The sequence below is a fragment of the Alexandromys fortis genome, unplaced genomic scaffold (assembly GCF_014885135.2).
Source record: "Alexandromys fortis isolate MF-2015 unplaced genomic scaffold, M_Fortis_MF-2015_v1.1 scaffold_197, whole genome shotgun sequence".
NCBI lineage: Eukaryota > Metazoa > Chordata > Mammalia > Rodentia > Cricetidae > Alexandromys > Alexandromys fortis.
This window is the reverse complement of record NW_026068072.1, coordinates 2,066,838-2,083,193: the sequence shown is the minus strand read 5'-3', so window position 1 is coordinate 2,083,193 and position 16,356 is coordinate 2,066,838. Positions and strand designations below refer to the sequence as shown.

Genomic DNA, 16,356 nt, shown 5'->3' with positions numbered 1-16,356 from the left:
TCCCCAGCCTCCCTCCACTCCCAGCTTCTCCCCAGCCTCCTCCATCCCCAGCTTCTCCCCCAGCCTCCTCCACCCCCAGCTCATCCCAGCCTCCTCCATCCCCCAGCTCTTCCACAGCCTCCTCCACCCCCCAGCTCCTCCCCAGCCTCCTCCATCCCCCAGCTCCTCAGCACTCAGTCTTGCATATAAATCCCACAGCCTTGAGCGATCCAGCACCCATAGTAATTTGTCCCTGAACATCCATCCACATGCCAGTGAAGCTGTGTGCTACTCCTGGTGCTACTCCAACAAGATCTAGACAGTCAATGCCATGCTGTGTGTGTTTGTGTGTGTGTGTGTGTGTGTGGTGTGATGCAGACGTAGTAAGAGGTCAATGAGTTTCTTCCACAACGTGCCATTGTTTTTCTTTTTTCCTTTTCATTCATTATTCCATTTCTTTATTTACTTGCTTATTTATTGCAACATTGCCTCCCAATATGGCCCTGGCTGGCCTGGAACTCACAGATATCTGCCAGGCTCGACTTCCCAATCAATGGAAGATGTTCACCAGCATACCCACACCCTGCATGCACCACCTTTTTTGAGATGGAGTTTTTCCCTGAGTCTGGAACTCACAGATTCCATGAGGTCAGCTGGCCAGCATGCCACAGGTTTCTCCCATCTCCGTCCCCTGTGCCAGGATTATACACAGGAGCCACTGGGCATATGGATGTTGAAGACACAAACACTGGCCCTCTTGCTCGCACTGTGAACCCACTCCCCAATCCTCTTCTTTGCACTATAGTAAGCATACTTAAATTTTATTACCCAGGGTTCCAAGTGGCAGCACTGGACCTCACCTTGTCTAGTGCTGCCCCCCTACATCTCTGCATAGCCTACCCTATGGGCGCCCAAATAAACACCTCTCTGACAGGACAGTGCTTGGAAGAGCAGCTGAAGACTGAGATCTGCAACCTGCAAATCCATGACTGGCCAAGTGCAGCCTGTGAGCCTCTGGCATCCAGGACCCTTGATGCTGAGGGGGCTGTTTCTCACCATCCTCCATCTCCATCTGAACAGAGAAGAACCTGGACAGCCCATAGGCAATGCACCTCAACAATCAGTGTGGTCACATGACCAAGTTCTCAATAGTGGAAACCTTACCAGAAGGGACAAGCCTTAATCACTTTCTTACAAGGAAGTTGGCTTGCCCTTACTCCTCCCCTGCTCCTGCTGGGGATGCTCCCTAGCTGGCATCTGGCCTGGGGCAGAAGCCAACAGGAAGAGCACTGCGGATGGTAGGGACATGGAGCAGCCACGGGAAGCAGAGCTAGTTGTTCACTGGCTTCTCATCCTTGCCAAACCTGGGATCATGAAAAGACCTCATAACTAGGGGTGCCAGGAGCTGAGGAGATGGCTCGGTGAATGAAGTGCTAGCCATGTAGCATAGGATCGGAGTTTGGCTCCCTGGCACTCAGGTAAAAGGTCAAGCACCAGGGCACACCTGCGATCCCAGCACTGGAAAAGAGACGGGATTCCTGGTGCTCTGTAGCCACCCAGCCTGGCCTAACCAGGGAGCTCAGGGAGAGACTGTGTCTGAAAAATGGAAAAACAAAGGAGGAGAACAGGTAAGAGAGATATTGACTTCTGACCTCCACGAGTGTATACACACACAAATGTGTACATTCCACTCTGCATACACACACACACACACACACACACACACACACCCTAGGACCCTCCATGGTGATTCTAATGTAATAGGATCTTAAACCATACCCTGCCCAACAGCACGGACTTTCAACAAACCCTCAGAGTACCCAGGTTCCCTTTATCTCTGTTTCTCAGACAACCGACACCAGCAAGGCAAGAGGTTGAGTGTGACATCCAGTGTGACGTCCTGTACTGATGTGGAGCTGACAAGTTACTTTTCAAAACAAAATGAGCCTCCCAGAAAATATCCTTCTAAGACTCCACAGCCTGGCCCTGAGCCCAGTGGTTCTGACCCCCACCGCCTTGCCCTGAGCCCACTGGGTTCCAGCCTCCTGTCTCATTAGTCACCAAGAAATGGTTAGGTTCCTCACCTGGTATTTTTCTCATGTAAGGGGCCCCAGAATTGTCTAGAGAAAATGATTCTTGAGTCAGACATAGTGGTGCACGCCATTAATCCCTGCACTTGGGAGTCAGAGGCAGGCAAATCTCTGAGTTCTCGGCCAGCCTGGTCTACAGAGCGAGTTCCAGGATAACCAGGGCTACACAGAGGAACCCTGTCTGGAAAAAGAAAACTAAAATGATTCTCACAGCTTAAGGAAAGCTATTGAGCCCAATGTATCCAAATCTGCAGTTTAAAATGAGGTCACTTCCCAGACCAGCGGCGTTCAACCTTCCTAATGCTGCGTCCCTTAACACAGTTCCTCATGTTGTGCTGACCCCAACCATAAAATTATTTTCATTGCTACTTCATAACTATAATCTTGCTACTGTTGTAAATCATAATGTAAATATCTGCGTTTTCCAAGGGTTTTAGGCAACCCCTGTGAAAGGATCATGGGACCCCCAAAGGGGTCACAACCCACAGGTTGAGAACCACTGTCCTATAACATCGCTTGTTTGTGTTTTTATGCATACAAAGGAATCCAGGAGTTCCTGATGTCATGAGCATAAAGAACCTTGTCCTGCACACGACTGTCTTAAAGTTCAGCACTTTGGATATCGACCATACTACCACAATAGGTTAGCAAGCTCTCTCGCTCTCTTTGAGGGGATGGGTGGAGACTGAACCCCGAGCCTGGTATATGCTAGCTGAGTGCTCTCCCACTGAGCTGTATCCCCAGCACTCTTTACTCGGTTGCCTACTCTGAACTTACTCTGGCAAGGTAAAAGTCACAGGCCTTCAACCTTTTCACTCTCTGCCTCAGCCTCCCTGGCAGCTGGGATTACAGGCCTGCACCAACGGGCCTTGCTTTCTAAATACATGTTCCTCCTCGGGGGAACAATGAAGAGAGAGTTCGCTCAGCTGCTACTCACTCATTTGCTCAAAGTCGGCTCTAGGCTTGATCTTCCCTGCCCTGCAGGGCCTCATCTAGGGGAGGCATGGAGGACGTAGCTAGGACAGTGGGGCGTGGAGACACCCATACTGTTCAGGACTGCAGCTACTAAGGGGGTCCCCGTGAGGACCAAGAGAAAAGCAGGGACAGGAGGCGCTAGCTTTTCCAGGCCAGGAGAACACAGCAAACAAGCGCACAAAAGACCAGTAATTTCCCTTCAAATGCAGGAAAACAGAAGCCAGGGAGCAGCATCCACAGCGGGACTTGCTTGCCTCCACAGCATCAGGACCAGTGTGGCCGCTGGAAAGAAGCTCCTCCCTCCCGAGTCTATGAGGAGCAACTCTCCAGCAAATGGACTCACTGACAGAAAAGGCCTGTGCTCTCAGCACTGGCCAGGTCGCCTCCTCCCTGAAGCCATGTGAGTCCAGCAGAAATGTCATTAAATGAGTATTGCCCAGCAAAGAAGTGACAAGCTAAGTCACCCCATTCTAGGACGGTCACTCAATGCACCCCTGAGCTGAAGACTCAGAATTCAGAATACTCCAGAATCTGAAAGTGTTGTCTGTGTATTTTTTTATTACAAGGTCTCACTAACAAAATGCCCTTTAGGGCCAAGGGTGGGAGGTGTGCATGACACAGACTTCCCTCTTTGACTAGATTTGTGTCCTATCTCGGTATGTGCCTGTAAATATTCCAAAATCTAAAAAGCTAAACCCCCAGTCCGGGACACCTCTGGTCCGTGCACATCTCCGAAGGGCACTTGGTCTTTTACGCTGGTGCATGGCATCTTGGGTCACGTGAGAACTTCAGATCCCTCGCCTCCTCAGTCACAGTCTATATATCTCAGGGTTTGCTCAGGAAAGCCCGTGTGTTCCCCCTGCCCACAGACGTAAGTCCCCTCGCATTCTGATATAACTCTTCCATGACAACTTCATCGTCTTTGCACACAATGTAGAGGGATTAGTGTCTGTGTGACAGTGACTGGGAGCCCACCCCTCCCCCACAGCTCAGAGTTATTAGTTCATAAATCTAATCCAAGGACTGGGATGCGACTCCCTGGGTTTGTCTTACTTTTTCAATAGCCTACTGGTTATCTTATCCCCTTCCTCTTCTGAGTTAGTGAGGACCCACTTATGAGTTCCTTTAGGGTCTTCACCGACTTTGTTCAGTGGTGGGGATGGAAGTGAAGGCCTGTCCTGGGTTGGGCAAATGTTCTCTACCACTGACGAGGTCCCAGCCCGTGTGTTCAGGAATGAACAAGCTGTCTGGAGCTTACTAACATCTGCACACCGACACATCTCCTCTAGAAACCCTGTAGCTCTCGACTGTCCAGATTCTCTCTAGTAAGACTTTGTTTCTCCTCATACTGGTCTTAGCAACACATCTGGAAACGCAGTAATCACTGTGAAGTGGTGGCGGGTATGGGGTGGTTGTGCATATGTCATGGTGAGCATGTGGCCCTCAGGAGGACAGCCTGTGGAAGCTGGTTCTCTACTCCTACCACGTGGGTCCCGGGGATAGAACTCAGTTCACCGCCTGAGCCACAAACACTGCTACCTGCTGAGCCGGCTCACAGGTAACAAATGATTTCAAAATAGAGGGTTTTTGCGGGCCTCTTAGTAAAAAGATGGGGTGACAGTGTGCTTGAAGTGCGGCCTGTCTGAACCAGCCAGGCTCTCTCCACTTCCCACTGGGTTTCTTTAGCAGCATGGCAACTCTAGCTCTAAGGGGACCTCGGCAAAGCTCTTTGCACCAGGAAATTGTCAGGGCAGAAGGCTGCACCCATATGACACTGTCACAGTCCACTGTGTGACAACGGAGGCTCTCCACCTCAGAAGAACACAGTTAGCACCCTCACACCTCGCCATCACACAGGAATTCCCACGCCAGGCTGCTTGCCCGGCATGCACCAAGCCCTGGGTTTCACCCCAGCACCAACAAACAGGGCACGATGGTGCATTCTGTAAGCCGCACTCTAGAGGAAGAAGTCGGAATATCAGATATTCAAGTCATCCTTGGCTACACAGTGAGTTTGAAGCCAGCCTGTGCAACATGAGATCCTGTCTCAAATAATAATAATAATTTATCATCATCATCATCATCATCGTTCTCAGACAGCAAGTATAGGACACGGAGATCCCATCCTTAGCAGCTACCAGGATTTGGGGCTCCTTTGCCTCCCACACTTCCTCCATCTTTGCGCTCTTCCCTGCCCCACCCCACCCCCTCCTTTCCAGAAGAAACTGTAACTCTGGAAGATACACAGCCTGCTCCCTCTTCTGACTCCAGGACCAGTCTTCCCATGGCTGTTGGACTTGAATCAGGATCTGGTCAAACCCACCTATCCCTGATTGTCACCCAATGCTGTGGCTCTGCCCTGACCCAGAGCAGCTAACAGCTAAAGATTAGCTTCAAATTCAGCTGAAATGACGAACCAGCAGCGAACGCGGAGGGCCTATGGAGCAGCAGGACTCGTCACCTTTTCCTATGTGGACTCTGCCATCAAGCATGTTGTCCCAGACAGATGGGAGAGAGCCACAAGCTAAGCCCGGAGCTTGAAACAGCAATGAGGCAGAGCCGCCAAATGAAGCCGCCCCAGCTCTGTGCATAAGCCATCAGTCTACAGCACAGAATCACGGGCAGGCATCTGTTTTCACAAGCATCTAAGCCAGCCAGCCAGCAGCTGATCAGACCCTGGAGGTGAGTCTTTCAGCGTGGAGGGGGAGAGGCAGTGCCCCACCTGTGCCACAGAGTGCTGGGACTCTTTCCATAAACACTAACTCCTTCCTGCCCCACTGAGGAGGGTTCAGTGGGCGGCACCAAGGACACCAGCCAGGGCATGCCCTAGTCTGCACTTAATGCCCTGCTGAGAAGACTGCATGGCTCAGAAGTGCTAGAGAGCTGGAGACGACTGTCAGTGACATGCCTGCTGGCCTTGCAAGCGAGCGTGAGGACTTGAGCTCTGGCGCAGCACTGGAGAAGCAAAACCTGGGGGACTCCCTGGCACTCGCTGGCCAGCCCAGCTTGTGGGTGAGTTCTGGGTCAGTGGGTGACTTTGTCTCAGCAAACCAAGGTGGACGGCTTCTGAGGGACAAAACCTTCGGTTGACCTCCAGCCTCCACATGCACACGCATGCAGTTCCATGTGCACCTGCATATGCATGTGTGTGCAACACGCACGTGTGCAATGCATTCATGTGCAACACCACAAATTTAGTAGGAGATAGTGAGACCACACGGCAGGTGAGCAGTGCCTCAGCTTGCTGTCATGGGAGTCAGTGCTGGGTGGGTCTGGGTGACTCACCACTGAGTCCCTCAGGCTCACATGTGAAGGCTTTCCTTCCTTCCTTCCTTCCTTCCTTCCTTCCTTCCTTCCTTCCTTCCTTCCTTCCTTCCTTCCTTCCTTCCCCTTTTGCACAAGGCCTCATACAAGCCAGGCAAGAGTTCTGCCACCAAGGGCCCTCCAGACTCCCATACTCACGAAGAGGATATAGGCAGAATATCACAGCCTTTGATGTGTTTGAAGCTAAAACGCAGCCTTTGGAATTTAGCAGCCACATGAGGGTTGATTAACTCAACTCTTAGTCCTGTTCTAACTTAAATCCCTATCAAGAGCCATGCGGATACAGAAACCCTGGATGAAGTGTCTGGAAACTACAGAAACACTTCTTGAGAAGACACTACGTGAGACATTAACCCCGGCTGGCACTCACACAGCAGCAGACCCCAGAGTGTGTTGCTCGGTAATAAGATTCAGGATGCTACGCTGGGGAGGAGGGAGACCGCCAGTGCTTGCCTAGCTTGTGAGGTCCGGTCACACCCAGCTCTGCAGACAGCGGAGCTTGGCTGCTAGGATTAAGAGAGTAGAGCCCTCCCTGGCTAATGGGATTTGTGTTCCTGAATCCCTGAAATGCTCATCTTTCCGTTCTCACAAGGCAGGGCAGCTGTCAGCACAATCAGGGCCCCCTTCTTCCTTAAACATCCCCATCAATAATGGCAAGCCTTCTACCTTGTAAGGCACCCACTGAGTGCTCAGCAGCCCTTGGCTGCCAAGGTTACTGACAGAATATGAGTATAACCCATCCCTCACTCCATGTCCTAATTCAAGCCCTGGTCAGAAAGCTGACACCACAGATTTTAAAGCATTCCCAGCGCCAAAAATCTCTTCCTAAAACTGAACTTAGAAGTAAGCCGACCACACGTTCAACATCCAAGATACCATACCTAAAGTAGTTACGGGGATTTTATACCTTCTTTTTTGACATCTTTGTGAATTTTAAGATCCTCATTTACCGGAGACACTCCTGTCCTGGGTAAATTACAAAGTGATGTGCACACCTCACTACACCCAAAATGGCAAAGGCCCAGAGAACTTCCCACAGAAGCCAAGGCAGGCTGGGCAGTTGCCATGCTTGGAAGGTTGTGTTTTGGAGAACCACAAAGGGACGAGGAACCCAGCACTCAGACTGTAGAACAGACATTCCAAAGGTGTCCAAGACTTGTGGTCGCTCTCCAAGAGCCCTTTAAACACGAGAATGAGACCCTGAGAGTTTCCACAATCTCTCGTGCCTAGGAAAGAGTCAGGCAAAACCTGCTCACGACCCGGAGCCACCTAGAGCATCACACCGTCAATCCTGGCTCATGTTAGGGAAAGAAAGCACAAAGTCAAGAGCAGAAGGCCTGTGAAGACCCCAGATCTCACCAGAGGAATAGAGGGGTGCAGGGAGAAGAGAGGAGGGAGGGAAACACCATGAAGGGGGATCTAGACACACAAGACCACAGTACACAGCTCACAGAGAAGCTGAGGAGACACCTGGGACCTGTACCCACTTCTGGTTCTAGGTCTCACCAGCTGCCCTTCCCTGGCCCAATCAGTCAGCCTCCCAATTCTCCAGGACTCTGCCTCCATCTCCTCCAGGCAGCCTGGCACCAGGGCCTCCAGCACACTGCTTCACAGCTACCGCTGTCTAATTTGAGCTCCTCCCTCCCCCACCTCTTTCCATTAGTCCTCCTCCTTTTGAGTTTTGAGACAGGTAGCCCAGGCTAGCCTCTAACTCAACTATGCCGCAAAAGATGACTTTGAACTCCTGACCCTCCTGCCTCCACCTCCCAGTTACTGGGATTTCAGGTGTGGACCTGGGGTTTTCATGCATGCTGGGCAAATTCTTCTGCCGTCACATGTTTGTGCCAGCTGACCCGCACTCCTAGCCATGCCATATGTTTTTTGAAAGTGTACCAGTGCCCTGTGCTGTGTGTGCACAATCCCAACAACCAGACAGTACGCTGGAAGTCTGCCTTCTCCTGTGTCTGGCGTTCTTCAAGAGCCTTCCCCCGTTCCATGCTCTACTAACGAATAAATAAAAATACTTAGGACAGGGGTTTCTGTCCGCACACTCTAAGGTCAGATGAGCAGATAGTGTGCATGAGAGGTGTGGAAACTGAATACAATGACCCGAGACTTTCCAAGTCTCTCTTTCCAAGGTTCTTCTAGAACCTTCTAGTCTACTACAGGTAGGTTCACAGAGCAATGATAGGAGGGAGGGCACAGGAAGCTGAGAGACCCTGACGGCAGAGGGCTGTCAGGTCACTCTGCATGGAGGTCCTGGCCACCTCCTCTCATATATGATCTATGCTTCCTGCTCCTAACACCACGGAAGCACGGAGCAGTGTTAGACAAGTGTGTGGACCCAAGGCGGAGTCCATGCTGACCTCGCCAGCTACCAGGTGTCCAGACGGCCTTCACCAGGTGTCCAGAAGGCCTTTGCCAGGTACCCAGAAGGCCTTCACCGACTACCAAGTAACCAGATGGCTGAACTCTGCTCCTGTAAAGCCACACATAGAAAGTATTTAAATATGTGCATGATTTGGCCAGAGCACAGAGGACCCAAAAGATGAGTTCTAAAATTAGAAATGACATTTGCCGGACAAGAGGACTGACCCACAGAGCAATCAGAAGGCCTGGGAATTCCAATTCTGCACTAATGATGAGAATAGAAAGAAGGAAGACATGAGAGGCTGGAGAGCAGCAGAGGCAGAAGGGGGCACCAGCTCCGCCTGACCCAGTGGCTCAGGAATGTGCTGGAAACCGGGCAGAGCTGTCTCAGCCCTGCACACAGTAGGACGCCCAGCACCACGTAAAAGCCATGCGTGATAGTGCATGTCTCAGCCCAGAGGTGGACTGGAGGCAGAGAGACAGGAGGACTGGTTCTGCGGTTTGCTGACCAGCCAATCCAGCAGAACCAACGAGTCCCAGGTTCACAGAGAGACCCTGCCTCAGGAAATAAGGTGGAAAAGCCAGGCATGAAGGTGAACACCTATGATCCCAGCACTTGGGAGGTGGAGACAGGTGTAGCTCTGTCGGTCTGAAGTCAACCTGGCCTACATAGTGACCTCTATGCAGTGTCTTGGTTAGGGTTACTGTGGTGGACACCATGACCAAAAGCACATCATTGTTCATTACCAAAGTAAGTCAGGGCAGGAGCCTGGAGGCAGGAGCTGAGGCAGAGGGTGCTGCTCACCAGCTTGCTCAACATGGCTTGCTCAGCCTGCTGGCTTAGAACCACCAGCCCAGGCATGGCCCCACCCACAGTGGCCTAAGCCCCTCCCCCATCAACCACTAATTAAGAAAACTCCCTACAGGCTTGTCTACAGCTTGCTCTCATGGAGGCATTTTCTCAGCTGGGGCTCCTTCTCTCCAGCGACTCCAGCTTGTGTCAAGCCGAAACAGAATCAACCAGGGCAGAGTTTGTCACTTCTGTCCCTACTGCCAGTGTCCGCAGAGAGATGCCGTGATGAGGAGACGACCATGCTCAGTCATTGCCCAGTGGTCGTCTTCACCTTATTATTCTCTAATAAGAAAAGGGTTTTTGAAATAGTGGTTTTATTAAGAATGAAGCTAAATACATTTTCTTTCCTAGAAATGGAGGTGGGGATCAGCACCTTTTTCTGAGTAGACACCCCAGTGGAAACCTGTCTGGAAGATGAGCCAATGTTGTGACCACAGCTCCTCACCACCCCAGCAAGGACACACAGCACATTTTTTCCTGTGTCATTGGACGTCATGCTTTACCACAATTACCTTTGTCAGAGGCCGCGGGGGGTCACTGCTCTCTTACAGCTTGAGGACAGCCCTGCTATCTGGAAGCCACACCAGTGATTAAGATCTCCTAAGGTGACCTTTCCCCAAATTAAAACAGAGTTTCATCCATTCCTTGTAAAATAAAAGGTGAGGGTGCTGGCTCTTCTGTTCAGCTAGGAGAGGCTAAACTGTTCAGTGGGTAGAATGGGGAACCCAGACCTGCATCCTGCATCCTGCATCCCTTCCCTGGTATTCTTGAGCATGCGTGAAACAGGAAAATGGTGTGCACCTGGTGTGGCTACCTCAATAACACTTGATGGCGCCAAGACCTGGCCCAGGAAACATTGCCAGTGATGTTAGTTTCTATGCCATTACCTAGCAGACACCTTTCCTTTGTCTGGGTATTGGGGGCCCCGTGGAGAAAAGCCTCCTATTGCTTCCAATCTCACTTCACCCCTTTGCCATCCATCTGCCAGCTTGCTGTGTCTCCTCCAACCCTGACATCCTTGTCTTCATGGGTGCTTGACAAAGCCAAGTTCTGGGCAAGCGCTTCAGAAGACTGTTGCTAAGAACACATCATCAAAGCAAGGACTGCCTGTACCTCGAAGAGACACACGGGGCTCTGAATTTCAAGCATTTTACAGCGTTCCGCTGGACAGGTCCCAGGCCCCAAACTGATTGCTCCAGAGCATCTGTGTATAAAAACCGGCAGCTGTGAGCAGCCAGTGCCACTCCAAGTTGCTGGCACAAATTAACTTTGACCAAGAATGAAATAATAGTGGAAAGGACAAATAGCCTTTTATACTCTTAGAATGACTCCTATCGAAGATGAAACGCTGTCTTCCCAAAGGTTCTGCGGGTTTATTTGTTTGTTTGTGGGAGATGGGAGCCTTGCAGAGAGCTACCACCTGGTGACTTCCTGCCCTTATCGGTTCTCATCCCAGGTTAGGCTGTGGGCACAGAACGAAGCCAAGGGAACATCAGAAAAGCTGGACAGGGAGGGCTCTCTCAAGGGATCGCAATGTGAACGGGCAGAAAGCCACACCCTTTCCACGTTGGCCAAGGTTTGACAGACAGGAAACACGAATGCACGTGTCACTTATGTGTTGCCAAGTGTGGACAGCTGTTCACGAGTCATGACAAGGCTCTTCACAAGCATGATACGTTCCACAAATACAGAACCTCAGAATCCAAATAACGCCTGTTCGAGGTTAAATACAACAGTGAGGCACTCACGCTTGCAAGCAAAGCTCTTGCCCAGGTCTACTCCCTGCGTCTTCACGTCCCCATATCAGCTTCCAAGAATCAGGTCCACAACTGCTACCCACTTCAGATAAGAAACAATGAACAGGGCCGGGGATGGCTTAGGAAGTAAATCAAGAATGTGAAGACCAGAGTTTGGATACTGAGGACCCACATAAAGAGGGACAGCAAGATGGGAGATAGAGACAGGAGAAGACCAGAAGTGGGTTAGTGAACAAGACGTGGCTCAAACACGGTGGGAAATGTGGACTGATACCTGAGGCTGTCCTCCGACGGCTGCACGTCCACCTTAGCACACCACACAGCTGTCCTCCGACGGCTGCACATCCACCTCGGCACACCACACCTCAGCTGTCCTCCGACGGCTGCACATGCACCTCTGCATGCCCACACCTCAGCTGTCCTCCGACAGCTGCACATGCACCTCTGCATGCCCACACCTCAGCTGTCCTCCGACAGCTGCACATGCACCTCTGCATGCCCACACCTCAGCTGTCCTCCGACAGCTGCACATGCACCTCTGCATGCCCACACCTCAGCTGTCCTCCGACGGCTGCACATGCACCTCTGCATGCCCACACCTCAGCTGTCCTCCGACAGCTGCACATGCACCTCTGCATGCCCACACCTCAGCTGTCCTCCGACAGCTGCACATGCACCTCTGCATGCCCACACCTCAGCTGTCCTCCGACAGCTGCACATGCACCTCTGCATGCCCACACCTCAGCTGTCCTCCGACGGCTGCACATGCACCTCTGCATGCCCACACCTCAGCTGTCCTCCGACAGCTGCACATGCACCTCTGCATGCCCACACCTCAGCTGTCCTCCGACAGCTGCACATGCACCTCTGCATGCCCACACCTCAGCTGTCCTCCGACAGCTGCACGTCCACCTCGGCACACCACACAGCTGTCCTCCGACGGCTGCACGTCCACCTTGGCACACCACACAGCTGTGCTCCGACCGCTGCACGTCCACCTCTGTGTGCCCACAGCCTCAGCTGTCCTTCGACAGCTGCACGTCCACCTCGGCATGCCCACAGCCTCAGCTGTGTTCTCTCCTCTCCCAGGGATTTGGCATGAGTGACTGACAAGAGAGGTTCCCTAAGGAGGACCCAACATTGTCAACGTCCAGTAGCCAGAAGGCGTTTCTCAGAGGAGGACCTAGACTCATGACTCAACTTTCTTCAGTCGCATGGGACTTAAAGTCAACTCAGTACCAGTCTGTTTGGAAAAGGTGAGCAGAGAAATGGACCCAATATGAAGAGCTCTTAGCCTCAGCATGACTAAGAGCCTGCCTCTCTGGCCTCAGCCTGCGAGTGAGACCTAATTCAACTGGAACATTTCTTGTCGCTGTAGCACACAATGGACACAGAGATAAACACCCTGGTTAGGAGGGCGGCAAGGGTCACAGCCACCACCTCCAGCAGGCCCCATTATCAGCTCCATTAGCTCAACAAATGTTTGGGTGAACTAAAGCAGAGATGTGATTTGAACAAATAGTCGCCTTCGGAGGATTTACACCCGTCGGCCGGCTAATTGAATAACGTGTCAACATAACAAAATGTTTGCCTCTTGCCTTCTTGGGGAGGAAAACTCTCCCCCTGGGCTCAGTGTTCCATTTTCCGAGGTTCTCTGTAACAGGCAAAGGAGGCTGGGCCCCGCAGACAAGTTTTGTTATAATTAACGCAATACTGTCTGGTTCTCTCGAAAACTAGGAAGAGGCAGAGGTCCCGAGAAGAGGAAGCACGAAGAATACTGATGGTAACCAGAAAATTAGTTGAAAATAAAGAAGTCGATAGTGACAGACCAATGGGCAAGTTCAAATGCACACTCCTCATTACGTAAACACAACTCTGAAAAATGTCTTCCAGCAGTCAAGCCCTCATAAGGCACCAGGAGGAACTGTCACCGGGTGGTTGTTACTTAGGGGCTGAAGCCACTGAGACAAACAGACAACCAATTAGACTCCTGGAAGGAAACAGATGGCCTAATTCAAGAGTCTATCTGAAAAAGAGCGACAGAAACGCAGTCCTCCAAGGACTCTGTCCTAACTCAATTCTCCTGTTGACGTCCCTCAACCTTAGAATGTCAGGGCTTGCGAACTCAACCACACCACTTCTCCTTTGCAAGAAACTATCGCCAAAGCCAAAAAAAGGGCCATAGAAAACTGGAGGTGTTGGTACGGGGAAGAAGGCACTGGAATGTGCGTCCGAGAGCAACAGAGCAGAGCAGAAGCCCAGCTAGGGTTCAGATACCAAGAAGAAAAGACGAGCAGACAGACCTTCCTAATTTTAGGATTCATATGTCCCCCTCCCCCGCAAAACTCCCCATGAGTTGTGATTTATCGGTTTTATATATAGAAACCATACATATTTAAGATTCCATGCCCCTCACAGGGGGGGCAGAGGGAGGGGATGAGAGAACAAAATGAAGCCTTTTTGTGTCCCCCACAGGGGAGTTTTCTACTGAAGCTTGAGTCTGACTTGAGGAGTCCTGGGTCTTGCCCTTCCCAGTTACTAGAGATGTCAATCAAGTCTCATTTCCAGTGAGCTCCAAATAGGCTAAACTCCAGGAGGGGATGGTGCACTGTCCACGGTTCACTGTCCACAGAGGTCTCCCCTCGTGGCTGGTTTGCACTATCAGGGAGCAACACACCCCCAAAAACAGCAAGGGGCCAAGGCTTGGAAGGGAAGGCAAGCCAAAAATACCCAGCCAGCGCAGCTGTGTGTACAGTACGAATCTTCCCAGCAAACACAGCACAGGGATTTGATGCTCCCTGGATCACAGGGCTCACAAACACACTTGGAAAAAAATAATCTGACCATCGCTCAGCACTGGAAGGTTCTCTGGGGGCTGTGCATGCTGCTCAACTGCTTACCTAGCACATGTGAAACCCTGGGTCCCCTCCCCAGTACCTCAAAAGATTGAAAGAATAAATATGCATATTTTCCATCACATCAAGGTAACATTGGGGCTACATGGGTGTGTCACGCTTGATCATTTCAAAGCGGGGGGTGGGGGGAGGGCAGCTTTGGTTTAGATCCTTACAGAATTGCATGGTTCAAGGGTTGCCATAAAGTCCGAGCTAATTTTCCTGTCAACTCCAAGGGCTGTTTGTTGTGCACGGGGGGACCACACCAACTATGCAACTGGCAGTGGGCTCAGCTAAGAAGGTAGAACACTGGTGGAAACTCCCTGGGACAAGTACAGCCCAAAGGAGCCATCACACCTCCGTAAAATCAATAATCAATCAGTGGTGATAAAAGGGCAACTTGGCAGGGACTCACGAGGCAGGGCCAATTCAGCGGGAACCTACTACAGTCTTGAAAGACAGGCTAGACTCAAGCAGTTCTCCTGTCACCCTTTCCAGAAAGGGCAGACCACCAGGGGTCCAAGTTGAGGAAAGTGGCTGAGGTGACGGCACTGCTGACTGAGAAGTCAAGGTCTACTTACTGCTACAGGGGGAAGAGGGGCGGAGGGCAGGGGAAGGGGTGCTGACACACAGGAGGCCCTGCAACCAGCCCGGGACAGAGGGGTGAATGAGAAGGGAGGGGACTAGAGGCACTGGCGAGGGCGGGAGAGGACCGGAGTGAACAGGAGGGGACGGAAGGGACCGGAGAGGGCGGGAGAGGACCGAAGGGGACTGGAGAGGGCGGAGAGGGCCGGAGCCGTACCTGGGCTCCGGCAGGACGACCTTCTTGCTGGCGCGCGCAGCCGGCGCCGCCTTGCTCTTCTCCATGGCCATCAGGTAGCTGACGTCGGCCAACACGGCCTCCAGGTCCGCCATGGCGGCTCCGCAGCTCCCACCGCCCCGACGGGGCCACGGCGCGCCCGACGCGCGACCCCGACGCGGACCCCGACGCACCGCCCCTTCCGCGGCTCCGCGTCCCAGCCCGGCGCGCCCCCAACCGTCCGCGGCCACGCGCTCCTGACCCAGCCTCTCAGGCACCAGGGACTTCCTCTCCCTCCTCCTTTCCCTCTCCCTCCTCCCTTTCCTCTCCTCCTCACCCTTAGCTCCCCAAGCACAGTCCAGACGCCCAGTACTCAGGGGACCATGCCAGGAGGTCTCCAATAGCACACTGTCAAGCCCTTCCAGGAAGTACCCTGGAGCAGCCCCACCTGTCCTTTCAGGTGATTGCCAAAACCTGATTGAGGTCAGAGCTACTCCCAGGGGACGTCCCCAGCCACTAGCCCCACCCTAGACCTCCCTCTGTGAACCACACCAAGAGAAACCGAAATAGTGGAGAAAGTTGCTTGGCTACTGTGTGCAGGGTGAAGCAGTCCTGCCCTGGAGTGGAGCTGTCCCTGGGACACAGCTGATGAGGCACTCTAGGTTCAAGGTCACAGCTCGCTTGTACTCAGGTGAAAGGCCTCAGGGTGTGTGTGTCCAGTGGGGGGCTTTGGGTGTTTTAGCTCTTGCAGGCTTAGTACCAACTCAAGGGGTACAAGAGGAAGCGCCTCCTTGAGAGCTCTGGGCCTCCTGAGTTTTCAGGGAAGTAGAAGAGCTGAGGCCCCTCTTCTGGGCAATAGGGAATTTCCAGGGGCCTGGGCCTTCCATGGTGACCTTTTCACTACCCCCAATCCTGCCTGGGTTGCTACTTATTTTTTTGTAGCCAGGCACACAGGTCGACATTCAGAATCCACGTGGCAGGCATTGAGGAACCAGAAAATCTAAAGCTATCCTGAACTTGAAGTGCCTGTATCCAAATTGTCACATAGCACAATGAACCTCGGTTCGGCCAGAGCTGGATGGAGTCAACATCTGTCCTTAGTTGAGGGGGTAAAGGTCAAGTTTTGGCTAGTTCTGGGACAGTCCTAGCAGAAGTGGCTTGGGTCTGCCAGCGCTTGACACAGCTTTTGTTTTCTCTCTTTTTGTTTTCTCTACTCTGTTTGCTTACTGACCAGTTTTACCAGAAGTTTCTCCGGCTCCAAGGTCCAGTACGCAGGGGGCCAAGAAGGGGGTGAAGGCCCTGAGAAGGAGCTGGA

General features: G+C 52.2%; 1 protein-coding gene across 4 annotated transcripts in view; it reads right to left on the bottom strand.

Moving 5' to 3' along the window:
* Positions 1-15,254, bottom strand: part of Grk3 (G protein-coupled receptor kinase 3) — a 105,456-nt gene extending 90,202 nt beyond the window's left edge. For 2 of the 4 annotated variants that reach the window (XM_050121143.1, XM_050121144.1), the window contains exon 1: positions 15,045-15,252. In XM_050121143.1, coding sequence (XP_049977100.1) covers positions 15,045-15,157 — 113 coding nt within the window. In that variant the 5' untranslated portion in view covers positions 15,158-15,252. Of the gene's footprint in view, positions 1-15,044 lie in introns of all 4 variants that reach the window. The other 2 variants (XM_050121145.1, XM_050121146.1) reach the window with 2 other exon arrangements.
* Positions 15,255-16,356: the final 1,102 nt, after the last annotated feature.